This window comes from Brienomyrus brachyistius, chromosome 11, assembly GCF_023856365.1.
Source record: "Brienomyrus brachyistius isolate T26 chromosome 11, BBRACH_0.4, whole genome shotgun sequence".
In the NCBI taxonomy this organism is placed as follows: domain Eukaryota; kingdom Metazoa; phylum Chordata; class Actinopteri; order Osteoglossiformes; family Mormyridae; genus Brienomyrus; species Brienomyrus brachyistius.
In genome coordinates this window covers 20676175-20694128 of record NC_064543.1, presented here as the reverse complement: position 1 = coordinate 20694128, position 17954 = coordinate 20676175, and the positions used below count along the sequence as shown (strand labels likewise).

General features: G+C 45.8%; 1 protein-coding gene across 13 annotated transcripts; it reads left to right on the top strand.

Moving 5' to 3' along the window:
• The first annotated feature begins 5250 nt into the window (after positions 1 to 5250).
• Positions 5251 to 17425, top strand: LOC125751806 (tropomyosin alpha-1 chain-like). Of its 13 annotated transcripts, none has more exons than XM_049031089.1 (9): positions 5251 to 5575; positions 5853 to 5978; positions 9047 to 9180; positions 10626 to 10743; positions 10829 to 10899; positions 11053 to 11128; positions 11993 to 12055; positions 12795 to 12864; positions 15010 to 16222. In XM_049031089.1, exons 1-9 carry the CDS (start codon positions 5462 to 5464, stop codon positions 15081 to 15083), a joined length of 846 nt encoding a protein of 281 aa, XP_048887046.1. In that variant the 5' UTR covers positions 5251 to 5461; the 3' UTR covers positions 15084 to 16222. The 13 variants fall into 13 exon arrangements, with proteins under 13 accessions (XP_048887046.1, XP_048887054.1, XP_048887044.1 ...); XM_049031097.1 differs by lacking the exon at positions 15010 to 16222 and adding an exon at positions 13514 to 15003; XM_049031087.1 differs by having other exon boundaries at positions 5254 to 5575; positions 16132 to 17425.
• The last annotated feature ends 529 nt before the right edge of the window (positions 17426 to 17954 follow it).

Here is a 17954-nt window from a genome sequence, read left to right as displayed (position 1 = left end):
CACCCGCGAAATTCAAGCAGGACAAAAATGACGACAAAACATAAATGCTTCCTAAATGTGTTGCATCTGTAGCAGATAAGTGTTGGTGTGAGGGTGGGGGGTTCATGCTATAGCAGCCTCGCAAACATCAGGCTGACCTCCGGTAATGCTTGGCCTATTGTCGTAAGATCTTTGCCAAAGACCCCTAAGGGACGAGCTCCCCACTCCATGCCAAAGAGCAGAATAACATAGACCCCCGTGCGTCACTGTATACATCCACAGCTGGCTGGCGTCCGTTTCATATGGAAAAATTCAAACAAGGCTAAGTAAGTCAGAAGTAACTCTGAAATACATGCTCCAACGATTCAAGGCTTTTAAGCACGCGTCGTCCCCCCCCCACCGACACCATTTTTAAATCGTGTTTGTTCTCCTTTTAGGGAGGTGGGTAATGTAAACAGTGAGAGTCTGCAGCTAATAGTCATCTGAAGCTTTGTATGTACCATACAGTAGATGCCTATTTTAGGGAGGTATGCTAAGACGCTATCCAAACAGCCAAACTCCTGAATTATTTACACTGTACAGAGTGAAGTATGTAGTGTTGATTTGAAGGTGAAAACTTTTCACAAAGCAAGAGTATTCTGGGATCAGGATGAATCTGAGAACATTCTGGAAGATCAAAATGTTTCCAGTGACCATTAAAAGTTTAAATCTGCATATGGTTTGTGGGGTGGGGGGCTTGTACCCTAGTCTGTCATTTCTACTTGCCTGTTAGTGGAATTATGTTTTCTCCTCAAAAGAAATAAGAATTTTCTGGCTTCAGACCTCCAAAAGTTCTTTGTTTGCTCACTTCCTGAAAAGGGAGGCTGTGGTATTTCGCTGGATGCAGGACGTAGTTGCACATTCGTTCTCGGGTGTCGTGACTTTACCGTATATGGAAGCGCATCCAGGACGAATCCCGCTCTGCTGCCTCATTCCTCGACATGCTTGTGTTCTTGTTACATCAGCAGGCTGAGCTGCCCTCAGTGGCAAGCCATGCATTTGCCATCTGCCTCATGTTTAAATAATGACATTTTACAGGTGCTGCCCCTTGGACGACATTAGCAAGTACTATCGACTCTCCTGGACAGTACATATCTCCCCACAAAAGTTTTTTTTTTTTTAATGCTACTGCTTGTAAGTATTTAGAAATGAGTCCATGTGGAATTGTGGGGTTGAGTATTTGCCAAGGAACTAAGTTCCTTACAGTGAAAACAAGACGCATCCATAATTCACGTTCCTCTTTGAATCAGTTCAAGCTGCAATGGGATGACAGGGAAATGTCTGAATATCCCATTCTCAGATCAGTTTAGCAAACAAATGCTCAACTCTTCTAAGAATGTCTCCTGTGTGTTTACTTAATAGGCTGCTAAAGTCTCCTGTTTGTAAACAGTTCAGTATGAGCTGTTTATTGTAGCCTTTTGTGACCACATGAAAATGTTGGTATACGAGTCTATTCCTTTGGGGAAATGACTTTGGCTCCAGTTGTCAGGTGAGTTCGCCTCGTTAATGTGCAGAGGGTTCTGGAACTAAGGAAGAGGGGAACTCGTGCAGTCAGCACTTGGAGCGAGATCAGGAACCTTACGTTTCTTAGTACTGCTTTCAAGACCGAGGTAAATTATACCAGCACAGCTGATTAGATTAAATGACCCTGCAAGTATCTTCTGCTCCTTAAAGTTTTATGAGTCGGAAATCAGATCCTTCAGTCTTCATTTCTACAAAGAGCAGAAAGTGAGGAATCTGCTCAGCCTGGAAATGTGCTCTGACTTTACTGTACACACACCACCTGCAACTGCCCTAAGCCTAAACCTAAACCTAAACCTAAACCTAAGCCTAGTCCTAGTTCTGCAAAGGCAATCCTCAGGTATGGGCTTTTAGCTACAACAGAAGTCCCTTCGGTTGTAATGCAAGCATTTTATTCCAAAAAGTGACCTCCTCGAACCACAAAGCTGGGTAATTACCAGCAATAATTGTTTTTTCTTCAAGCTCCTTTAAATTTTCATGCAAATGATTCCCCCCCCCCCATTTCCCCTGAACTGAATCAAATTTTAAAGTTGTCATAGATTACCTGGCAAAACTGCCTCGTCGTACAGTAACCAGCGAGGCAGGTGACATGGATCAGGTACTGAGGCATCCGGGACCCTGCTGAGATCACTCTAAGGCTTCCTTGTTACCCCTCATCCAAAACCGCTCTGCTCAGACTGATGGCAGTGACACTGCAGTGACACTGCAGTGACAGACGAGCTGTCCTGGACTGAGCTTGCAGAGGTCGGTAAAATTCCCTGTAGCATGTCATCAGTTCTGACAGCGAGAGATCAGGTAAGGGCGAGGGACATGGAGCAGCTCTGCGACGTCTGGATGTCGCTCAAACATCTGCATAAGCAAAGCATGCTGTGAACTTCAGTGCACAGGCCCAAGCCCAGGCAATCAAAAACTGGATGAGTGCAGTGAATATAGAGAAAAGGAATTGACTTTAAAAATAAAAAAAGCAAATTTTTTCCTTTAATAAAAAGTATTCTGAAGCAGAAGGACTTGAATTACATCAAACTACATTCTCACTGAAGTAGTTTTACTACAGATCTAATATAGGATTACAATATATTCAGCTATTTAAAGCACCTCATGTACTGTTTGAATGTGAAACCTGTCTATAATTTCCTGACGGTAATGTAATTGTCAGACGTGTTTAGCATAACGTTTTGCATCTTCTTGGCTTTCAGTCCTCATTTTGCCATTGGTGAAAAGAATTTAAACTAGATGTCAATGACGAGCAGCCGTAATATCTCACTGGAATCAATAAAGTTAATGATAAATGTCATCAATGTGACGTCGTCCAGCTCAGAGCATTTGAAAGTGATACTTCAGACGGACCATCAAACTTGGAGGCTAAATTGTAACAATGTGCAGTATAAACAAATATTTTTTACCAGGCATGGGCACGACCCCCCCAAATAAACTATATTGTAACAATGTGCAGTATACACAAATATTCTGTACCAGGCACGCCCCCCCCCCCCCCCCCCCAATAGACTGTTTTGTAATAATGTGCAGTATACACAAATATTCTGTACCAGGCACGCCCCGCCCCCCCCCCCCCCCCCCCCCCCAATAGACTATTTTGTAACAATGTGCAGTATACACAAATACTCTGTACCGGGTACCCAGGTCTGCACTGGCTATCAGTAGTAGTTGAACCACACTAAATTTATAACATGGAAAATACAAATTGTTGCACATAATATTGTACTAAGCCCTTTATGTCTATGGGTTCCATGGCTCATTTCATTTCATAAACGAGAGAGGCGAGAGTTCGATGCAATTATATTCTAATAATTTGTTTCCGAAGATGTTATTAATGTTCGACAAAGTCCGTTTGTGCTGGTGTCGGTTCTTCATGTACCGCCCACCGAAAAAACTGCTGCTGGCCGAAAGTACTCACTTTCTGTTCTTCTGCACTATGTCCATGCTACTTGTTCTGCATGAAGAACAATGTGTTCTCATACTCATCATCATCATCGTCATCATGGTGACAGAGCTGCGTCAGATACGTGCTGAACTGCGGTGTTTTACAATGCGCAGCCGCGTGTAAACACGGCCACTGCGAGGCTTCGCCTAAGGATCACAGAACTATTATACAGGAATTACCCTGACTGCCCCCATTGCCTCCAATTACTTTGCACATTTAAGACATAACTTAAGCTATAAAGGGGTAAATTACATAATGTAAAACACCGGCATCTCAAAAATCTATGACGGTGGAACGAAGAGGTTCAACACTTGGTTTTGTTCACTGACACGGAGAGTTTGGGGGAGCCTGGGAATTTTCCCAGTTTTACTGAAGTACTATAACTGTTCTCCCCAGAGCAGCACTGGTAAAATAAACAGGCTCCAGACGAAGCAAGGCTCCTCCCAGCCTGACCCCGGAGTGTCCGCGGGTAATCTGTAAACACAGGAAACCCTTAAAGTTCATTAAACTGGTCGGCATCCTTTCTACTGTCAAAGAGCATGTTTCATGTTTGATATTGAATTTCGTCACTTCACCCCCCCCCCTTTTTGTACTTTATATATATATATATATATATATATTATACACACACACTAATAAGGGCACTGTTGTGCGATTTTGTCTGCTGTAGTTGCTGTTACAGTATTTTCCCACAGTTTTCGGAATTTTATATCATTTGAATTTAAAGTTCACAGTTTTTTCCGCCAGAACCTCACAGTAATTTGTGAAAGTCATATTCCAGGTGCACTCGCTTGAATGCAGAACTGTTTGATGTTTTGTTCGCTTCATAAAGTACAACTTTCCGAGCACACGACTTTTAAGTATAATAAATGAAACGTGCTGTTAACAAATGAGCTGGGAGTCATTCCCGGAATATTTCTGAGCATCCGGTACTTTAGAAACCATCTCGGGAGTTTTAACCCTTGAGAAGCCCGATCATGAACAGGAACGATTTCCCACGAAACAAGTGAAGCTACGTGGGACAGAAGAAAACTGAAGACAGTTTCTGCAAAGCGTCCTCAAAAATAATAAATACTGTTTCATATTGTGGTGTGAGCGATCAAAGTCTCTTTCTAATTTGTTTGAGATGGCACATATTCATGGTTTTATTTCATTTTTCAGTTTCATTCACCAGAGTTCAAATTAAAACAGAAATTTCTGTTAAGGCAAAAGACAATAAGTATGAAATGCCGTATAAAGTGTTAAAATATGCTACATAATTTTAGCATGTGCTTGAGAACTGACCCTAAATGTAACACGCAAATGTAAAATAATTATGTTACCCACATGGGAAAATTTCGTAACGCGTGGCCCCCGACAAGCTGTATAATATACTATCAGCAGAATACAAGAAGTCGTTTCATGCATCCATCTAGTTCACGTTTTTGGTTATCCAGTTCAGTGTGGTGGTCTTATTACACGTAGGCTATACGTTAAATGCATCCATATTACGAATTTGTTGAATAATTTATTTTTCCTCTATATTACATGTGTACATATGTATACATTAACCAAATGACTAATGTAGGCCTCATTTTATAAATATATGGACTTTTTATCCTCCCAGTGCAAAGTGTCTCCGCGGTTAAACATCTGCAATGTGAGAAATACCGGTCTTTTGGTGGGTGTTGTCTTCTTGCCCAGGAGATCCCATATATAGTCACATTACTGGTGAAACTTCTGGGAAGAGCGAATCGCCCGGCAGATCTATTTAATAAGTCGGGGGGGGGGGCTGGCACGAGGCCAGCAGGAGCTGTTTCCATAAAAGTATTGGATGTCCAGAGGAATTCGCTCTTCTAAAAACACATATTTCGGTAGCGTCCGGATTCCCCCGCACATCGGCGCAGCGTTAAGCTCTGCACGGACGTCCGTACCTCTCTCCCTGGAGACTTTCTTCTGCTTTCTGAGACCTGTGTGAGCCCGCGCCAGCCACCTACAGCCATGGATGCCATCAAGAAGAAGATGCAGATGCTGAAGCTCGACAAGGAGAACGCCCTGGACAGGGCAGAGCAGGCCGAGGCGGAGAAGAAAGCGGCCGAGGACCGCTGCAAGGAGGTGTGCGTTTAAAAGGCGTATGCCAGGGGCATTTTAAAAAGCATCCAAACGCCACTCTAAGTATAACGGATCCATCCCCCCACCCCGGTGTGGATTTATAACAGGTTACGGATTTGAATGCAAAACGATTTATTTCTTTGTGGGAATATACTGTTTAAAACTAATTTAATGTAAGAGAAGCGTGAGAGTGTTGTATGAAATAAGATGAAACTTGCGTGTGAAATGTACCCTTCAGTGTCTGACTTGTAAATCAACTCTCGTTTGTATGCATGTGTAGTTAGAAGATGAATTAAGTCAATTGGAAAAGAAATCACGTATCACCGAAGACGAGAGAGATAAAGCGCTTGAAGATTTCCAAGCCGCTGAGGAAAAGCTGCTGAGCGCTGAGGAGGTCGCTACCAAGGTAATTCACCAGACCCCGAGAGTGTCGCCCCCCTAACTTTACGGCCGTTTCTGCCCGGGCGTCCTTGCATGCACGTCCTATTCTGCGTAACACAGTCTCAGTATGAGGCATCAGATCATCCCAGACCATTACGGAGGACAGTTTACTCTGAAGCTCTAAAGATGCACGTGAGAAACTGGAACTGCCTTAGAGGATAATAACCGACGTAAATGCAGAGGATGAGACACTCATCATCCTTGCAGATGACAGCTTTCACGCAAATGCCTCCGTATTGATGGAATTAACAAGATATATGTGGTCTTCATTTACTCAAACCGCTAAAAGTCAGCCTGTAAAGATTAATAGTAAAGAGAGCTGAAAAGCAGACTAATTAACTTGTACAAAATGTATACAAAATTTGTGTTCAAGAGCCCCCTACTGGTTCAACCGAGGAACTACACTACACCTTTGCTCGAATTTCCTATTTATTAGTGGTGGAAAAACAGACACGCATTTGGAAGATAGATGGATGGATGAATAGTGGTGGGAAAACTGCACAGAGAGAAACATGGGCGGGATTATCGTGCGCTGTCAGTCATCGACTGATTGTATCCATTTCCCATGGGGTCAACCAGTGATTTACAGCATCCAAATTATTCCATTCTAAGTGGGTTAAGAATCATGCTTTTCCCATCAGTACTATTTATTCCTCCATAATAATTTAGGCCTATTATTTTCTGACCTTTCTCTGAATATAAGACGGTGCCGCAAACACGTAATTCAAGACAATACTATTCAATTAGTATTAAATATACACTAAATTATGCCCCGGGATTTCGTGCATCATTTTTTTTTAAATGTTACGAACTCACTGCAGACACCCTCACTGCTTAAGAACGTCTATTGTGTTTTCTATATATTGAATTAACGGTATAAAAATCACAGCTCAGATATGTGCCAATAAAATCAGAATTTTCACGTTTTTTCCCCCAAGAACCACCCGGACAATAAAAACACTGCTGTAACTGCGATCTTCGGGACACACAGCCACGTACGAGCTTTCTTCGTTTTCGTTTTTCTCCCCAAAGTGCTTCGCCGATTAAGAGGCGTGGTTTGCTCTTTTCTGTCGCGATCCCGCCTCTTGATTGGATGCTGGGGTTACCTCGATTTCCTGTTATGGTCAGACCACGAAACACCAGACTGGGGAACTTCCGGTATAGTCGTAGTCGCTGCTGCCGTTTTGCCCGTCCCCCAGCATAGATACTGGGGCGTTTCTGGTAGTGTTAAATCGCCGAAAGCATCGCCGTATCGGGATTATGGCGGGTTTAACGTCGCTGGAAGCGGTGAAACGAAAGATAAAGTCGTTGCAGGATCAGGCGGACAGCGCCGAGGAGAAGGCTAAGATCCTGCAGAGGGAGTTGATGCAGGAGAGGGAAGCCAGGGAATCCGTAAGATGATGCTTCCTTATGGGCACCGATGGGCTGCAGAATTGTTATTCGTCGTACCGTGTTCATGTTTGCATTCACACTGTGATCAAGATCAAAGCCGGAAACACTTACAACTAAGGTCCTGGGTGGTTGATGTTGCTTGATCCCGATGTGCAGCTGGTAGGCATGATGTCTTATGTGCAAAGGCATGAGTTATTGAAGGGAGGTGTTCGGTGTGGTTCGGCTCGGCTCGGCTCGGCTCGGGTACTCAGCAATTCCATTGCATTTGCTAGAAAGTCCGGATTTTCCGACCGCTAGAAGTTACATATTTCAAAAGGAAGATGACTTATATAGAAACTGAGTAATCCAGGAAACACCACTGATGCTGGCAACCGACTGTAATTATTTTATTTTGTATTATGGCACTGAGACAAACATTAGACCCAAACATTATACCAAACTTACTGTAATAGCTGGTTTGGAAGCTGATGTAATTACCCGTTGATTAATTTCTAATAATTAATTACTTGATTGTTTAAACTCATACAGAGAGGTTTTTCAGACACACTTAATGGACACTTGTACCAAACGTACTAACAGGCTTTCTGTTCATTTCAGTGATGTATTATTGACATCAAAAGTGTCAGCAACCTTCTATAATGTACAGTGCATTTCGTGGCAGCATTTTGAGTGGGCCAAGTCAAAGGGAAAGCTCACATTTCAGATGTCCAAGAAGGATTCCGAGTAAAAAGGCCAAACTGTCATTCGCTTGCTGAACACGCTTTCAGCTTTTTTTAGTTTACCTTATAAGGGCACGAGGAGCTGAGCGTCGCGGCCGAGCATGGTGGCGGTTAGCGAGGAAGCTATGGCAGCACTACATGAACGGGAAGTGGAAGCTGGTACTTGGGTCGCTTCACGAGCAGCCTGTTTCTGCAGCTGCTGCTTGTTCCTGAAGTGAGAGGGAAGCTCACTTCACTTTTTAAATTGTAGGTCCTTTATTCCCCTGAATTGAATGTGATGCTGTGACTTGCGTGTTGCAGCACAGTCAGGAACAATATCCATCCATTTATCCATCCACCTACCAAATGCATATCCTATAATCGTGGGGACATGAAGCCTGTCTCAGGAAATACGTCGCAGCTCAGTGACTTAGGATTCGTGTCTATACCCAGAAGGTTGTGGGTTCAAAGCCCGTGACTGGCAGAGTAATCATATCACTGTTGGGGCCTTGAACAAACCCCTTAACCCGTACAGGGACACAGTCTGATCCTCACTTGTGCATTGAACTATTTACCAAACAGGAAGAATATGAACATTAAAATAAAAAGACTATGTGCTAAAAATGTTCAGTGTGCCATGCAGTACTCACAGCCACATCAGATTTCTTTAGTTTTTGCGTATTTCATCTTTTTATTGTCTTTTGAGACATAGGTGAAGCTTGGGGAAGCTGGGTCTGCCATTTATCCTGCTGCCCTGGAACAGTTATGGAGTTAAGGACCTTGATCTAGGGCCCAAGCATGATACAGTTAGTCAGTGAACTTCCTGATCTTGGGCACATGGTTACCTGTGGTATTAATAATCTGAAGGGTAACAGTGGTGCGTAAGTCTGTGTATGCGTGTGCCGGTGCTGACTGGCTGCCCTGCCGTGCTGTGGTCTGTCAGGCCGAGGGGGAAGTGGCCAGCTTGAACAGACGCATCCAGCTGGTGGAGGAGGAGCTCGACCGCGCCCAGGAGCGTCTGACCACATCCCTGCAGAAGCTGGAGGAGGCGGAGAAGGCGGCCGACGAGAGCGAGAGGTGGGTCTGTGGAGTGAATGGGGTCATGCTGTTGGATTGGGGCCCGGTGCTGGCCGGCGCGTTAGACCGGGGCCCGGTGCTGGCCGGCGCGTTAGACCGGGGCCCGGTGCTGGCCGGCGCATTAGACCGGGGCCCGGTGCTGGCCGGCGCGTTAGACCGGGGCCCGGTGCTCACATACATAAAGCTCTGGAAAAAAATGAACAGACCACTCATTCTTTTTTAAAAATCTCCATTTTTAAATCGTGGTTTAATCTTGATTCTACTAGCAGAAGGCTACACTGCAAGGCAGGCTGCTTCCAGTCTCAAAGTAAGACAGCAGTACACAAGAACAGGAGACACTGGGAATGACCAGAAACCAGCCAGGCAGAGGGCAGAAGCGACTTTCTAATGCCAGAGATGACTATCAACTAATCCGACGGTGCCTCATGAATCGGAGGATGACCTAAAGTGATCTTCAAAAAGACTGGGAAACATGTACACTGCTATGACAATTCACATCAGACTTCTAAAACCAGGACCGAAGGCCCTTCATCAATGAGAGGCAGGGAAGAGCCAGGCTGGAGTTTGGAAAAAAATGTCACACAGGCGCTTAACCATAAATTGAGAAATGAATGAAAATGAAAATTTTGCTCTGGTCTCTTAATTTTTTCCAGGTGTATATCTGTCCTGAAATTTATATGTATACAAGGGTTAATTTGCTGCACGTTTGTACATTCGTTTGATTTGAGTGTTTTAACAGTCTGTAGTGCGTCAACACTATGACTCTCATTTCCCTACATCATTCACGCATGTGATTTTGTGACAAAAAGCAGTTTGGAGACCAGACGGACTTGTCGACGATTCCTCCAGATGAAAGATCTTGCAGCCCCCCTGTCGCTGATTAGTTGTCTAGTGTGTAAACCACCATGACTTAAAGATTCCTGATTACAAGGCATCAAGTTACCTAGTGTGAACGGTATAACGATCTGACGAATTTGAACATCTTGTAGCGTGAACTTAGCCTTAGACTGCTTTTGAACAGGCCACTTTAAGCTCGATCATTTTCAAAAGGATTTCCCCCTATTTTGTAACATTAAATCATATGTTTTGTAGATGTTTATTATGCTGTCTGAATGTCCAATAGGAGCTAAGGGTGGTGTTTCTCGAGTATAACAGAGAGAGGCATTCTGGGAATAAACAGGCAGGGATTGTTTCAGGAGGAGTGGCGCCCAGGATAAACAGCATTTCCCTGGAATAATGCGGCTTTTGTCCTGTATAATCAGCGCCTCTGTGTGGCCAGTCATGAAGCTGAGATGCATCCCAGCTGTGTGGCCTCATTGTTGCTCAGGCCTGTGCCTCCCCCAGAAAAGCCGTCAGCGCGTCGCGGTTTCAGCGGTGTGACCCACGGCGTTCTCTTACGGTGGCACCGCAGAGCTGACGCCGGCCTCCCGTCTGCCCTCCCGCAGGGGTATGAAGGTCATCGAGAACAAGGCCAACAAGGACGAGGAGAAGATGGAACTGCAGGAGGTGCAGCTGAAGGAGGCCAAGCACATCGCTGAGGAGGCCGACCGCAAATACGAAGAGGCAGGTTCCCCCGAGGCGGTGGTGACCTCGGGTTCGAATCGGGCCACGGTGCTGACCCACCGGTAGTGACCTGCTCTCTCTGCAGGTGGCCCGGAAGCTGGTGGTCATCGAGTCCGACATGGAACGGGCAGAGGAGCGGGCAGAGCACGCAGAGAAGTAGGGAGCTGCAGGAGCGGGCTGCATGCATGCCGTCTCACACGCACGCTATCCCCAGATTTCTCTCCTAAATGGAGTGACAGGGGCTTTGTGACACCGCGGCTTGTCCCCTCGCTGCATGGCGAGTCACTTGTTTGTCACACTCACTAACAGACGCGTGCGGAAGGCGGACGATGAGCTGAGGCTTAAGGACCAAAAGGTTAAATCCTTAAAGGCCACAAACACCAAGGTACTACGGCCGGACGCCCCGCCCCCCACCCTACCCAGCGCGGCCCTGTCACACTAATGCCTCTCGCCGCCTCTCCGTCTCTTGCCACTTGCGTTTTTTTCCTTCGCCACTCGCCTCCCGTCCCTCTTGTTCTAGCGCCCCCTTTTGGACTTTATGGTCGTTGACGCTCAGCTCTCAGTGCGTGTACCCTAACCCAGCAGGGCCTGTGTCCGGTGCTCAGATCACAGTGTGGACATGAATAAGTCTGCAGAAGCTTCTAGAAGCACATGCCTGCATGCAGTCATGGCCGTCCCTGCTGTGTTACACCCCCGAGTGCTTCCCCCCCGCTTGCCGTGCCTCCATTTACTTTGTGTTCTCCGTCTACTCTGTTTACTCTGGTTTTGTCCCTCCCCCACTGCGCCCCCCTAATGTGTGCGCTCTCTCTGAATCCTCCCCCTTCTTACCCTGTTGCCCCCCTCCCAATCTTCCCCCATCCTGGCCCTCTGCTCTCTGATTACGCCTAAATGCCAGCAAATGTGTTGAGCTTGAGGAGGAATTGAAAACGGTGACCAACAACCTGAAGTCACTGGAGGCCCAGTCTGAGAAGGTAGGCGGGCACCGGGTCCGGGGGCTGGTCCGAGATGGTGGAGCTGCTCAGTTTCAAGAAAGTGTTAATGGATGTTGCTGCAGCAGAGGTGTACAGATCATTTAATACCGTTAGTAGTTTGCAGCAGATTATCAGCAGGTTATCAACAGATTAATGGCCGATTATCGGGAGGTCTGTAGCAGATTAGCAACAGATTAGCAGCGGAGGGGAGGTGGGGATATACCGCAGGTATGGGGGGGGCGTTGGGCCAGCTGACAGGTCCTGCTCTCCATCCATAGTACTCACACCAGGAGGATAAGTACGAGGAGGAGATAAAGGTGCTCGCTGACAAGCTGAAAGAGGCAAGTTGTCCTCCCTAAGGGCGCTCCCTGCATGGCACTCTGTCTGTCTCTCTCTCTTTATCTTTGTCTTTCTCTCTGTCTGTCTCTCTTTATCTTTGTCTTTCTCTCTGTCTGTCTCTCTTTGTCTTTCTCTCTGTCTGTCTCTCTCTCTCTTTATCTTTGTCTTTCTCTGTCTGTCTCTCTGACTTTCTCTCTGTCCATCTCACTATCTCTCTCTGTCTCTCTCCATCTTTTTCTTTTTGTGTTTCTGTCTTTCTCTCCATTTCTGTCTGTCTTGCTCTCTTCATCTGTCTTTCTCAGTCTCTTTCTTGTTCTATCTCTAATTCTGTCCATTTCTGTTTTTCTGCACATCTTTGTATCTCTCTCTGTCTCTGTATGTCTGTCTCTCTCACTGTGTCTTTGTTTCTGCCTTTCTGTCTGCCTCCCTGTCTCCTGTCTGTCTGTCTTGCTCTCTGTTCATCCATCTGTCTCTTTCTGTCTGTCTCTCACTCCCTCTGTCCATTTCTCTGTCTTTCTGCTCATACCTGTATCTTTCTGTCCATCCGTTTGCCTGTCCGTCTGTCTTTGTCTCCACCTTTCTGTCTGCCTGTCCATCTGTCTCTCTGTCCATCTGTCTGTCTCTTGCTGTCTGTCTCTTTATCGCCGCCTTTCTGTCTGTCTGTCCATCTGTGTGCTCATGTTGGGTGTAGTTTTGGCCATTTGAATCCTCCCTAAAGTTACAGCCTGCTTTACCCTTCAGGCTGAAACCCGCGCCGAGTTTGCCGAGAGATCAGTCACCAAGCTGGAGACGGCCATTGATGACCTTGAAGGTATGACCCTCGTTTTAGATTAACGAATTACACACACATGCCGCGTCTCTCGTGTGCCTTCTGGAGAGTAGCCTTCCTGGACAGATACTGACCAAACAAAACAAATGAATTTCAGCTGGTGTTGTGAATAAGGCAGGAGTGTATTTCATACTTGGAACACTGAGTGTCATGTGACTGCAGGAGTCGCTGCAAGCTGGTAACAACCCTGGGAATGTGTTTTGCTTCCACAGGTCTACATGTCATCATGCCGCTTCCAGATTAGCACGTAGCAGCAGCCGTAGCAGTTTTCTACCTGAGCTGTAGCAGTGTAGCGCATTTTGAGCCTTCTGTGCTAGTTAGGAAGGAGAGTTATTTTTAGAACAGAGGGCACATAGTATGCCAGTAACCCAGGCTGCATGGGCCCACTGTTACATTTACATTGTGGATGTAATGATGTGTAGGTGTTTTTCACTTTGTTTGTACGCAGTTTATATCCTCCAGGGGTCCTTAATTTGAGCCTAGTTGTAGTCGTCCATGACGTGCCTGTGGAATCCGGTGCTCTTACCTGTCGCTCTCTGCATGTCCCCTGCTGAATGTGACCTCTTCATCTCTCCACTCTCTGTCTCCCCGCCCCTCGGGCTGTCTGTGCCATCCCATGATTTTCTGTAAGATGAGCTGCATAGACAGAGAGTGAAGTACAGGAGCGTCAGCGAGGAGCTGGACCACGCGCTCAGCGACATGAGCACCATGTGATCCTCTCGCCCACTGCGTCTGTTCACCCATTCTCACCTTCACCCCACTTGTCGCTCTGCTCCGAAGTCAGCGGCGGATCTCTGCTGTGTCTAATTGTGTGTTTGACCTCCTTCCTGCTTCATTCTGTGTTTTGATACCAGCTTGACCCTGCATACTGCCCCCTACATGTTGTCCTCTGCATAACAGTCTTTTCCATTCTAAGAATAAGACTTTGGTGTATTGACACTGGGTGCAGTTGTTCTCCCTCTACTAGCCTGAATGCTCTTAATGTTGCACTTTCTGATTATGTAAATATTAGTAGTATTAGGTTCTGGCTTTATTGGTACATGTTGTGTAGCTCCTGCTGTGATTCAGCTCAGACGTCTAACTGGGCGTTCACTGGAAGTGCAGCCAAGCTGCATCTATGCCTAGTCCACTCCTTCACAGCCAAGCACCTTTCCCCGACTGTCCTGTTTCATTCCTCCCTTCATTCCCGAGCGGCCAATCCCGTGAGCTTGTTGCTTTTTAATTAAATTTGTATTTGCCAATTACGAAACACTCTCCAGCTGCCTGTTCACATCTTACTATTTTATCTGATTACTCTTGCTTACCAGAACTGCATGTATAATATGAACCGTGATTGTTGCACCTACACATTTCTGCATTATATTGTCATGGATTTGCTTATACACGCACACTTGTGATTATGTGCTGTATGCCCCCCCCCCCCCCCCATCGAATAACAGTCTGTGTACCGTGTGAACATGGATGGTTCCGGTCCAAAAAGTAGCTGACGGTCTCATCTGAGGCTCTGCGCCCTACTGCAAAGTCAGGGACGTGGCATGGAGCTGCCTGCTAAATGTGGATGGACAACATCTACAGAAGATGTCTTAATATAACGAGCTTCGGGAGTGATTTCTCCGCACGGATGAGTAGATAGATTGATTTGACTGTCAGCAAGGTAGATTTACGGCTTTCCCCATGAATCAGGGAGCTATACGAATATGTTTTCTTCCCTAGATGCCTAAGTGAGCACCTCCTGGGTGCCTGCAATCATTGCGAGATGAGCCTTTAATGATGAGCTCCCAGCTGCATTTAGGCCGTCCTGCCCCCCCCAGCCGGTCCCTTCACAGTTCAGCGGTCCTATTGGAGGGGGTCTTTATTAACCTGTGTGCTTTGCCCTCTCCGCCATATTGTTAGCGCGGCCATTCGGAAACATAGACCCTCTGTCTCCAGACATACTTGGTCTTTGTGCGGCAGTCTCAGTGATAACCGCTCTGCTTTCACAGGAAGACGGGTCGCCTACTTACACTGTGAAAAAATCCCACTTAACCACGCGTTTCTGATAACCCTTGCTAACGCCCCTCTGCTCTCTCTCTCTCTTTTTCTCTCTCTCTCCCTCTTTCCTTGTTAAACTGCTTTCTGACGGTCCAGACCGCCTCTACCAGCAACTCGAGAAAAACCGTCTTCTCGCTAATGAGCTGAGACTGGCCCTCAATGAGGATTAGAAATGTTTTCTGGATGTTTCCGTCTCATGAGATGAAGTTTGTTGCATTTATCATGTGCTTCCTTGTAATGACGAATGATGGCAGCTGCAGGATGTTAGGGTTTGCTGACCTCCCACATATAAATCTTTCAGTGTAGCAAGGGGTGTCAGACTGGGGAAGAGGAATTCAGGGATTATGTCTGTCGTCTGTGTTTCCAGAGCAGACATATAATTAAAATATACATATAAATTAATATATATGTATCTATTATGGAATACTGTACGTCCTGTATGTTAATCCTGCACGTCCAGAACATGATTGCAGCTGTATTCTTGATATATGTGCTGATGGTTTCTGGGTCTTGTTAGTGAATGTGCCGCAAGTGATCCTTCTAACCGTAAATGAATGTTCGTGTTCGTATTCCACTCATTGTGCATGCATGTTTGCAAAAGCTGAACGTTCTGTTTGGCGAGCGTCACATGACCGTGCTTGCGTCAGTGGTGATGGGAGGAACCTCAGCTATGAGTATTTACCAGCTGGTGGGATGCCACCCCAGGCTTGGCATTTGGGTGTGTGTGGTGGGCACCCTGCTTTGCGTAAGTGTAACATAGGATCTGCGACCTTATTTACAATGAGAGCTACTTCTACAAAGGCAATGAGGGAAGCTAACAGTTTTTTGCGGGGGTAACCCTGAATTATATATTATATATTATATATTATGAAAGCCTGCCTTTAGCCACGCCCCTTCGAATGACTGCGTGCTGTCAGTCAGTGCCTGGTTTAAGCCCATTCGGTCATTACCAATAAGAAGTGACCAATAAGATGGCTGATCAGTGATGACTCTGTGATCCCACCCACTGTTTTGGAGTCCTGTTCCTCCCGTCACAGCCTGTCAGTTGGACGGCAGGGCCGACTATGTAATGAACCTGAAGCCTGCCGCTGCATGTGAACGGTCATGTCACGGTCGTGTACTGTAATGTCACGGTCATGTCAAGGTCGTGTACGGTTATGTCATGGTCATGTACGGTCATATCATGGTCTTTAATGCTCTCATTTGCTGTTCTGGCAGAGAAACTCGCACACGCTAAAGAAGAAAACCTGGATATGCACCAGATGCTGGATCAGACTCTAATGGAATTAAACAATATGTGAAAGCCTGCCGCCTGGCCACCTGTCCTTACTGCTCTCACCTCGCTTGCCGTGAATGCCCCCCCCCCCCCCCCCCGCCCCATCCACACCCCCCTTTGATGGAAAAAGAGTAACCAGAAGCTTTAAACTTGCACCATGCTACTTGCGATGGAAATCGACAAGGGACGAAGGAATGACCGACGTTTTCATGACAACGTCAGTATTCATGCCAACTGATTTACAATGTGTGTGATGTCAGCATTAGCGTGTGATTGTTACGGGTAACCCGGCGTCACATTGGCCACATTCCCAGCTCACTCGGGCTCTACGTCAGTCATCCTCTGCAGTAAAGCTCTTTATCTGTAGAGCTCACACTACGAACGGTGACGCTCCGGCCAGACGCAGCGCTGACAATGTGAACCTATCCCGGCCACTCAGTGGTCCACATGCTCCATAGTGTTATGAGTCTTAATCGGAGTGCCATCTGAGGGTACGTGAGGCCCCGTGAGCTCGGCTTCCACCCTCCTGCCCACAGGCCCCCTGAGACCCACTTCTCCAAACCAAAGCCTAGCAATATGAAGGCTCTTGTGGGTCGCACACACCCACACAGTCATCTGTTGGTGTAGCATGCAGCCCGTAGTGTGTCCAGGGTGATGTCGGTGCTCCTGAACATTATGGGCTGTTACCAGAGTCCTAACTATAACAGGGGTTACCGCCGTTTACATGGTCTTCGTTTAGGATTTATTTCTTATGCATTTTTAAAAATCGGCAGGAGGGGAAGGTCTGTGGCTTGTCTGAGCGCTCAAAGTACTCTCTTAATTTACGTTTGCATTTCGTTTTATTTTTTTATGCGATGTCATACGTGAAGAGCTGCCACTTCCAGCTAGGTGCTGCTGTAACATCAGCCAGAAACCTCCAAACATCCAACTTGAGCCTGACAGCTTAGATCCAAACAGTGTGTACATTGTTTCCTTTTTATAAAAAGCTTCGGGTTTGTTTTACACTCCAGTACATATTTATTTTGCTTAAACCCTGAAGTCATTAAAAGAATCATTTAACTTCTAAGTTTTGTTTTATTTCCCCCTGTTATTTAAAACTCATGTTTTCTCTTTTTCTGTTTTTGTCAAATGATAAATTTGTTCGGTCCCCTTTTATTTACAACTTTTTAAACATTCAAAAATAAAATATGCCTTATGCAGAATGTACAAACAAATAAAACCACAGTTTTGACTTTTGTTTAAGTGTTTTATATCTGATTTTTTATTATTTCTTATACATTTGCTGTTAATGGATTTTACTCCCTCCAAGTGTATGGTTTAATAACATATTCATTTTATTAATTGTGTTCACCAGAAGTTTTGCCAGGCAGACAGTTTTGTTAAATATGTTATACAGCACACAGAGTCTTAGGAAAACGTACTAAACAGGTCATTGCGCAAAGCCTGATAAATTATGATACATATTTTCCTAATAAAACTGGTCGCTTTGACGAATCAAATGTCAACACACACACAAGAGCGTCGTATGCTAAAATACACTTTAAATGGAGGAAATGGTGACCTCCTGTGGACGCAGGTTGCCGTTGCAAGGTGAGTAATGTCCTGCTGCTAGGGGAGTGTCACGTGACTACCCCAGGAGTGAAGCATATTCACGGACATGAATACAAAGTAAGCAGAAGCTCAGAACTCAATGTGATCATCTCCGTAGATAACAATTATAGACATTATCTGATACCGACATTAAGAAGTGACTTCCCACGGTATT